The sequence below is a fragment of the Protopterus annectens genome, chromosome 9.part0 (genome assembly GCF_019279795.1).
Source record: "Protopterus annectens isolate FY-2018-M chromosome 9.part0, PAN1.0, whole genome shotgun sequence".
NCBI classification, from domain to species: Eukaryota; Metazoa; Chordata; order Ceratodontiformes; family Protopteridae; genus Protopterus; species Protopterus annectens.
The window spans coordinates 1619450442-1619461106 of NC_056743.1; the positions used below are offsets into that span (position 1 = coordinate 1619450442).

A 10665-nucleotide genomic window follows, 5' to 3' on the forward strand; every position below is an offset into this window, starting at 1 on the left:
TATTTAGCTGGTGGAGGAAGTTGTTTTAGATTGGTGTTGTGTTTTGTGTGGGTAAAGTGACAAGTAAAAAAAAAATTTAGATGAGTAGGGGTGTGGATGGGGGAAGAGTAGAACAGAGAAGTGAGCTTGAGTGCAGGCTTGGCAGCATTTTTTTTTTTTGTACAAAAAAATCTGAGCTTTTCTAACTGTAAAAAATCTTATTTATTCAGTTTAACTATTATTAATGGTGTTTATATTACTCTAAAAATATATATATATATATATATATATATATATATATATATATATATATATGCCTACACCATAATAAAGCAACAAAACATATATATATATATATATATATATATATATATATATATATATTCAATACTAACACACAAACATTCTCACCTGTCTACCCCAACCTACTCTCAAAACTTCCCAAGCAACTAAAAAATAATAAAAATCCATACACATCCACATATCACCCACCTTGTCTAAATCACAGACCACCATACCACTTTCAAAAAAACCACAATTTGTAAAACTACATTTCATAAAAGTGCAGTTTGAATAACTGCATGTGTGTGTGTGTGTGTGTGTGTGTGTGTGTGTGTGTGTGTGTGTGTGATTAACAAGAGAGATGTTATCCATCATTTTTTGCATTATTCAATTCAATCTCAGATAATATCAAGTCACTGAGAAAATGCATATTTTCATGACACAATACCTGAAATTATGAGCCAACTTGAATAATATTCTTAATGGTTACAACTCTAGAGAAAAGCAATCTAAGCAAAATTTTATTATGACCATCACATATATTTTCAGTTTATATTGATAACTCATTTTATCATATAAAAAGTTATGCCTTCTGAATGCTGATGGTATTGTTTCATTTACAGAACTTTGAAATGATTGCTTATAACTGATTTACAAAGTTACAGATCAGTTTGTGACTGCTTTATCTGCTGAAGAACTTTTATAGGGTTTTTTTGCTTTTTTTGCTGACATTTTGTCAGTGTCAATTGATACTTTTATACATTGCACTTGCTCATAAAGAATTTGTGATAGCATATGTTTTGTCTGCCTTTTTAGAAATACAAATGCATGCTGTTTAAGAAAGAATGTGCATTAAAAATCACATACATTTTCAATTTTATTAAATGTCTGATAATAATAAGCTAAAAAACATACATTTTCGGCCTTGGAATTGATCACTGCAAGGTGGGAGCCATGAAACTTGCAATGCTCATTAGCGTCATCCCAGGATTTGTTTTCTAGGAATACTTTGTAACAGTGATTCTGAAATGTCTTCCAGTTGCAAGGGCACCCATTGTCAATGTTTTCTGTAAAACAATATGATGTTAAGGTCAGTGACAATGTTTAAATGCACATGCAGTATCTTATAGTTGTGTTCCATAACCTTGCCTAAGACTGAATCTTGCTTTCTTTGTATTACATTAACAATATCATTGTATGCATTTGATGTACATATGTGATCTGTGAAATGAATAATAGCAACAAATATCTGTAGACTGTTACTATTTCAAGGGAAGATCTGCATAGGCTGAGTAATTGAAGGTGATGTTACAGACCAGAGGCTGGGTTCATTCCAGTGGAGGAATATGTATCTGTCCTCATAAAATTCACATCAAATTCAGTTTCCTCAAAATATAAAGTAACACATGATGTGCAAACTTTTTAGGTTCTACTGTAAGGAACATCACAAAATTTCAACATTTCTGTCCTATACATTTTCAACCACAAATCGTGTGGTAGGAAAATGAAGAATGGTATTTTGCAACAGTAATGAATTCTCAGTCTGTGAACTTCTATTATTTCCATACATTTGTCACTAATGTAATTTTCAACAGGGATAATGAATTTCTTTACAATGCTACATTGCAGATACAACAAACGTTGTTACCAGTGATGGGACACTGACAATTCCATTGAAATGTTTTTAATACACTAACAATGTACTACAAGCAATAGTATGCAAAACATAGTGTGCCCATGTGCAAGCGATGTAAAAGAATTCCAGTTGTTGTGTAACTTTCAGAAGTTGTACGGTCTGAAAAACACCTTTACTGCACTTAACTTTGTATTTAGTTATACGTTTTTTTTTCACCGAGGTTAATATATGTTCTCTTTGAATTCTGTAGTAACTGATTTTGAATAATCTTTTCTTTTAGAATTTGTTATTAATTTGCAGCTGAATATGGATTCCTTAAATCAGTATGCCATTAATGATTTGCTAAACCACAAATATTTTGTACAGTGTAATAAATGCTATGCATATTTAAATGTAACACCTGATAACACTGGTGATCGGTGTTCCTCATGTCAAAAGTGGGATGATTTGCTTAACATTATTAGTAGTAAAATTAAGATTTACTGATGGTGATTGCACTTTTGCAACTGGCATGGCTTGAAGAAATGTTGTTGCATATATTAATGACTGGACTGGTGAGACAAATAATGTTAGGCAAAGAGCAAATAGAACACATTTAGGAAAGAATGTATCTATTGTTTGTAAAGATCACTGAACCCCTATGAAACAAGACAATGGCCCTGGCACCTTTGTAATTCTGGATACAAATATTCAGCAATCTGAGGATTCAGAGCTTATAGAAGGAAATAAAACAGACAGAAAGGAAGAAGTTCAAAACAAATAACAAGGAAGAACAGGAAATGATAAATGTCTGTAAAGTAAAGAGTATACACACTAAAAAGGACACTGCTTTTTATGTAACACACAGGTTATCCAGAATGATAACAATTTACTATAAAAAAAACTTCAATCCACAGCAAAAGTCAGCATTGTTTCAAAAGACAAGGTAGAAAAAAAGAAGCAAGGGGTAGGTGAAAAGAAAGAAATCAAACCTGAGTGTGGAAGGATTGAAAAACATCACTATAAGAAAAAAAATGAGAAAGGCTGACATTGATGACATGGCTGAAGGTGTGGACATATGAAGCCAGCTGGATGAGAACTGTATGTTTGGAAATCATGTAACACACAATGCAAGCAGTGGGATTAATAAGACTAATGGTGATGGAGATCATTCCTTTGTAACAACTGACAGCACAGCTATTATTGAATTAGAAGCTGGAGATTCTTCAGATCTGGTCAGAAAAATATTCTTGCAATTGGACATTCAGTTATTAGAGGAAGTGATACTTACATTTGCAGAGAACATAATGAAAATAAGTAATTTTATGCTTGCCAGGAACAAAAACAGAGGATGTGAGACAAGCCTTAGAACACCTTAATGTAAGGAAGTACCGATCTGTTTTTATTCATGTTGGTGCAGATGATTTCATCCACAACTCTGACTGTTAGTAAGGAACTTACATTCTGCTTAGATAACATAATTTGTACAAGTGATTGGATGTATTTTTCAAAAATCTCATATAGAAAGGAGAGTCAGGACACCATGACTGAAAAGATGTTTTGGGTAAATACCTACATGAAAAACAGTCCCGTTATAGAAAAGCAATGGAAATCTGTAGAGCAGCCAAGCCTTCTTTTGCACACATGTTCAGACAGGATGGTGTGCATTTGTCAAGATCATGGAAGAGAATTTTTGCAGCAGATATTTTGCAATATTTGAAAAACATAAGGAAGGATTTTCACCAGCTTGCTAATTTAACAGTTCACAGACAGCAACATTTATTGCATCTCTGATGGTTCTTAATGCTAGGATTATCAATAATAAAGTTTTTTTAATGGAAAATTGTCTATGTTACCACAAATCTGATGTTGCTATTGTTTGTGAAACATTGGGAAATCCCAATCCCTCTGCATCACATGCTCCAGTGATCTCAACCTCATTACTACAATCAACAGAACGTGCTGAAGGGACAGGTTCATAACCCAGAGACTGCCCATGCTATGGAATAGACCTCCCATACATGTCAAGCAGAGCATCTCACTGGCTCTCTTCAAGAGAAACCTTGATGAGTGAATGGGAAATAGAAAATTCACTCTGGGGATCACTCCAGTGGCTCTACTTGACAGAAGCACTGCGAACTAAGGTCAGATGGCATGATGTCAGGGTAATCCTATGGGCTAGGTTTGCAAAGGCTCCAGGGCCATTAGCCTACTGCACACCTATGAATCTATGATTAAAGAAAAATGACTGAAAAGTTCTGACAGGGTATAAATGTTTTTACTGTAACAGACATTCTAACAAAAAAAAAACAGGAGGAGGTGTTATGATAAGGATTAAAAATAGTTATGAGACCTGTTATTATTTGGGTCTATATTAGATCAGCGAATGCTTAAAAAAGTGAACGCTGATTGATCGAACTTATGTAAGTGAAAGCTTGCAATCTTGAACTGTCAGAACAGTGATTTTTTTCCTAGGGAAAAAAAAATTGCTGTTCCAAAACACATACACACAACACAAGCACACCAAACAAACAGCAATCCACACACATACACCTAAAATCTGACACTTAACCCTACACTAAACTATACACACACCACTAACTATCCACTTACCTTAACCCAAACCCTAACCCTAAGGTCCGTCACTATCACACACTCACCTCACCTGCTCCATAACCCTAACTCACCTATCCCGCCCTAACACTCACATCCACACAATCGCACACTTACCTGAACCCGACTCATAACTTTCCACCCCAGCACTGAAAATACCAAAGCAACAGAAACAAACAACCAAATTCTTTCCCTAGGAAAAAATTCTGGTTTCTGTTGCTTCGATATTTTAAACTTTTGCTTATATAAGTTTGATCAATCAGCATTCGCTTTTTTAAGCATTCGCTGAACTAATATAGAACCTATTATTTCATGTTCAATGATAACACCAATACTATAGATTGTGTAACTGTGACAATAAAGACAAACCTGGAACATATAACAATTGTTGAAGTGTATAGACCACCAAACTCAAATACTGAGTTGCATGAAACACAGGAGGGAAAATAATAGTGGATGGGGACTTAAATTTACTAGAAACAGACCAGAATAATATTGATTTCTATAACATTAGTAAGGAAATTATTTACAATGTATGTTCAGAAACAACAGTTGCTTCAAATTGTACAAAAAAACTACAAGGGAACAAAACATATAAGACATTGTTTGTATTCCTACAGAAATCACTGTTACTTCATATCAAGATTTGCAGTGATCATGGGGTTATAAAGGTTAATTTGTTGCTAGATAATTCAGCCAAACTGAAATCTAAAGCGATACACAGATGATTAATTACAGATTATATGGAAGCAAAACAGTCACTATATAAAACTAATTGGAGCATACCTCTCAACCTGGAAACATTAAAAATCTGGACAAAGGCCCACGAAAAGGACATACAACTGGCCAAAAATCTGTATGCTGATTAATATATAATTTGCATACATAATTATGTAACCCCACCCATTCCAATGGAATTGGTTGTTAATGGACAAGACGACTTGACCAGACAGGCTGACATGCTGTATCCTGGAAGAGCACACCTGAATAGTCCTTTTCAGATCAATCTCTCTCTCTCACACATATAAACAGTTTGGCTGTCTCTGAACCACTTTGGCACAAGATACATTCCATCCTACATCCACCTGCTTGGACTAGTGCTTGAAGCTCATTTCTGGAAATGCAGATAAAGAACATAGCATGCATAGTCCCTTTCCATTATTTGTTTATTTATAATCTGCAATAAAAATGAAATAAGATAATTATTTAAGTAAAATAAGATTTCCTATTTTTGTACCTAACAATTTAAGTAATCAATAAGCAAAATATTGCTAGGATAGGCAAAAAGAGAAAGAAATAGCTTTCACTGCATTAGTGTTATAAATTGTGAAAATATGATTCATCTTACTCTGTAAATTTACTTTTAGTGTATCATTTCTGATCACATTCTTCCAAACACCAAAAATAAGCAGAATTTGCAACAAAGAAAACTCCCAGGAAATGTGTCTCCTCATTCCTTTATTTTTATTTTTCCAAAACTACTAATAGTGTTATTCAACATTATCTGAACACTCATTTCTAGGATTGATATAATATATACTGTATTCACACTTCCTAAAATGCATTATTCCTGTCATTATTGTATCGTGTACTTTAATTCTCCAAAATGTTGTATGTTATATAGAAGTGGACAGGCATCTTCCCATTTATAAAGTACATGGGTCCACAAGGAAGTAAACATAGCAGGCCTGTCTCTACAATCTCAACATTATCAAACATTTCCGAAAAAAATGCTAGACCTGAATGAAAATAGCTTTGAGTGAGGCTATTTACATATTACTGTGCATAAATTCAGAATGCCAGCAAATATGTTGTTTTGTGCTATATGTATCTCAAGACAATGGTCAGCAACTGCAAGTATAATTTAGTAGATTTTTTCATACAGTTAGAATATATACTTGTACAAAATGCTTCCAGTGACAACGTGTGTGTTGTATCTATTTTTGCTAATATTTTAAGAAAGCAAGTCAAGTTGTACAGCTGTGGTAATTCAGAAATTTTAATATCTTATCTATTGATCTTCCTTTTAGGAAACTTGTTATCACCAGCAAATTCTCCATTCAAATCATTATCCAACAACCTGATTGTTTCAGCTCCTGGTTTAAAGATTTGAAATGAATGATGCTCAAGCTAGGAAAATGATTACAAATCACTTAAAGCAGTCCAACTACTGATCACACACTCACTCACACACGTCATTCACACAAAAGTGCCGCTATAACTATTTTTTATTTTAACAATAAAAGAAGTATCAAGTGAAGTGTACAGGCTGCAGCAGATTGCAGAATCATTTCCAATTCCTTTGCTGCAGTTTCTGTTAGCCATACATAGGCTACACACTTTTTTTTAAATTGTTTACTTACCTAGAGGTCAAGTCACTGAAGGACCAGAGAAAGCAAATTTTCTCATCCTGCAGAGTGCAGACACAGGTGGGCACTGGGCGGACTGCCTGACTCTGCTGCAGCAGAAGTTGAACTTAATTAAATTGTAATGGACACAGCAGCTCCACTCTGCTTACTGCTGCTGCCTGCTGGTATTCCAATTGACAGTCTGACTGAGTCTGATAGGCTGCAGTTTGCCTCATGAAGTTGATGTGATCACACATGCCCCTCTATGTTGATGACATTGTGGGATATGCTGGTGATGAGTGACATTAGCCATAACTTTAAACTTGTATTAAAAATAAAGAAATTGAAGAAAATTTGGAATTAAAGGGGCTACTTGGGAATTCATGGCACCCCATTATTATGTCCTAGAAAAAACAGTAAATACCAAGGAATTCAGTATGGTTGAGAGTTATGAATTGGAGTGATGCATTCAGTGGAAAAACTGCTGAAGGACTATGGAGAGTTCTGGAAGAAAAATTCTTTCAGTACAAAAAATAAAAAATAAATAACATCAGGATCTATGCATAAAGCTGCAGGGGGATATATTTCCATAAGAACAAGATACCTGATTAAGGTGAAAAACAAAACAATATAATAAATGGAAAACAGGCTGAATGACAACTTTGAAAACTGAAATAAGCTGGATAAATAAATTAAACACAGTGTGAAACAAGATCAAGAAAATTTTGAAGAAAATTTATATAAAGATATTGAGCATAATAGGAAGCCTTTTTATAGATGCATAAGATGTGGAAGGAGTAAAAACACACAAACTGATAAACTGTGTGCAGATTCTAAAATTTATTCTCAGACATAACAGATTATAGATTAATTTACAAAATCTTATGTGAAACAGTTTAGCTCCACAAAAGGGGTGACATACAGGTAACCCCAGATACTGGAATCAAATTAGAGTATATTGAAAAAGAACTGCACAGACTGGATCCAAACAAAGCACAGGAAGGAGATGGAATTAGTAACAATGATCTGAGAACACTTCAGCAAGAACTTACAGTACCATTATATCTGTTATTCACTAGGTCATATAAATATGGGGAGATTTGTCAAGATTGGAGATATGCACTTATTGAACCTGTCTTTAAGGGAAAGGAGAGTAGGACAAACCCAGAGTCATATAGACCCTTAAGTCTACTATCATGTTGTAGAAAAATCATGTCAGTGGCCCTATGGCACATCTGATCATATGGCCTGCCCTGGCCACCTACTGCATTCATGTCAGCTACTAGCTGCTGCCAAATTTGCATTTTGCCAGACATAGCCCCATGTCCCCTCTCAAGCAGAAAGGCACCATGTCACCTAAATGCTTCCACAATTACTTCATTCTCAGGGTCACTGAAGGGAGTGTGCAGGGACTGGGACACCTTGGTGCCATAATCCTAGGTGACATAAAACATAAAAGAAAGATGATACACATAAGTATCACATAAATAAAAGTGCTGCTTAGATGTAAGACATAAAGGGTAGTATTTCACTATTACCCACTTGAGAAACATAAAACAGTCAAAATATTCAAATAGGAAAAAAATGAATTGTGTGGTTGTAACATATTACAGTCAAGACTCCAGAGAGCACCCCTGAAATACCAGGCTACAACTCTTACCACACTGTTCGGCCACCAAACCAAGACCAAAACACTAAAGGTGGAGGAGTGTCCATATTCACCAAGGATATTCACACCTCCAGGCTAGTTGCCCAACACAATGCATCTGAAATTCTCCAGGTGCAACTAACACTAGATAAGACTGCAATCCAAACTGTAGCTTGCTACAGATCCACCACCATGCCCCAAGATTCTCACTACACCTTTCTAAACATACTGGAAAATATTAAGATACAAACAAACACCCTAATACTGGGTGATTTCAACTACCCTGCCATTAACTGGGAAAACTACTCGTGTACCAACACCTTTTCCCAACGGTTCTTAAAATTTATAAATTCCAATGCCCTGGATCAACTAATCCATTGTCCCACCAGGGGCTCCAATATCCTAGATGTAGTCATTACCAACATGGGAGATAGATGGTCCACACCAGTGGTCACCCCCTCATTGGTCAGGTCTGACCATAAGCAAATCACCCTTGACATCCACATCCCACCCCCACTCCCCCAGTAAGGAAACATCCATAAAAACTTCTCCAAAGCCAACTTCATACTACTTAAGTCAGAAGTGACAAACTAAATGCCACCCATGCAGATGAGAGCTGAAAGTTTGACTGGTGAATCATACACTAAGGCACTGTATGAGCACATGCAGACAACCACAAGGCATTCTATAGTTATGTCAAGAATCTAAATGGCAATGCTCAAATCTGCTTTGAGCTACAACAGAAGGGCATTAAATATACTCATCCCAAGGATATTGCCAATATCCTGGCAGATTGATTTAGTGCCAACTTCACCCCCCTCTCACCCCCTAAAGAGTCCATTACAATACCAAAAGATTGCCAAATGCTGGTAATCATGGCCACACAGGTAGAAACTGTACTCTCCAAAGCTAAGAATACAGCATCCATGGGACCAGATGACATTCCGGGCTGTGTATTACATGAACTACAAAATAAACTGGCACCTCACCTAAGTGTTATGTTTAATCATAGCCTCACTTCACACTTCATGCCCTCTGAGTGGCGCACAGCTACAGTTATCCCACTCCACAAGGGGGGATCCACCTTGGATCCCGGAAACTACCGTCCCATCAGTCTGACAAGCCTTATCTGCAAGGCCATGGAGCGTATTATCATGGAACTTATAAACAAAGACACTGGCAACAATCAATCACTGGACCTCACCCAGTTTTGGTTCATGAAGGGCTGATCTTGTCTCCTAAACCTGACTGACTACTTTGAATCAGTCTCTAGAGCTGTGGATGAGGGTAAGGTGGGCTACACTGCCTATCTGGACCTCGCCAAGGCCTTTGACACCATCCCCTACTCTGGAATCATAGATAAACTTATTAAGCTGGGCATGAATACCTATGTCACTCGATGGGTTGCCAAATGGCTTACTGACAGAACCCATACTGTAAAAGTAGTTGACTCCAAATCCACTTCCAGACAAGTGACAAGTGGAGTACCTCAGGGTTCAGTCCTGGGACCGCTCTTGTTTGGCATCTACTTCTCTGAAGTACAGGCCAACACTAAGGGACTCTGGCTAACAAAGTTCGCAAATGACTGCAACCTGAGAGCCATTATTGAATCCCCAAATGATGTGGATATTCTACAAAAGGGCCTTACAGAAACAGATGTTTGGTGCCAGAGTGAATTTTTTAAGCCTAATGCCAAGAAATGTGTAGTTATCCTCTTTGGGAAAACATGTACCCATGAGTTACCACATAGGTGACAGTACACTAAACACCGAAAGTGTGATGAGAAATTTAGGGGCACAGGTGGACAGTCGTTTCACCCTCAATAACCACATTGCCACAACAGTCAGGAAATCCTTCTATGTGGCGCACCTCATCACTGAGGGCTTTTCATCCAGATAAAAGGAGGTCATTGTCCCACTGTACTCATCCCTCATTAGACCCATTATAGAGTACAACGCCCCATTTGTTTTGTACCTCACAAGACATCTGCAACAGCTGGAAAGGCTGCAGAAATACCTCACTAAAAGAATCACAGACCTAAAGCAGATGCCCTATGCTGACCATCTAAAAAAACTCCAACTATACTCTGTAGCATATCGTCTACTCAGAGGCGATCTCTGCTTAACTTACAAGGCCATGTCAAACTGGGATCTGTTGGACATGCTCCACTTAAAGAAAAT

General features: G+C 36.6%; 1 protein-coding gene across 1 annotated transcript in view; it reads right to left on the reverse strand.

Annotated features, from left to right (window-relative positions):
- Positions 1 to 1071: 1071 nt before the first annotated feature.
- The window catches only part of LOC122810975 (snaclec B9-like), a 247022-nt gene continuing 237428 nt past the window's right edge, over positions 1072 to 10665 (reverse strand). Inside the window, exon 3 of the mRNA XM_044082499.1 lies at positions 1072 to 1328. Coding sequence (XP_043938434.1) covers positions 1114 to 1328 — 215 coding nt within the window. The 3' untranslated portion in view covers positions 1072 to 1113. The remainder of the gene's footprint in view (positions 1329 to 10665) is intronic.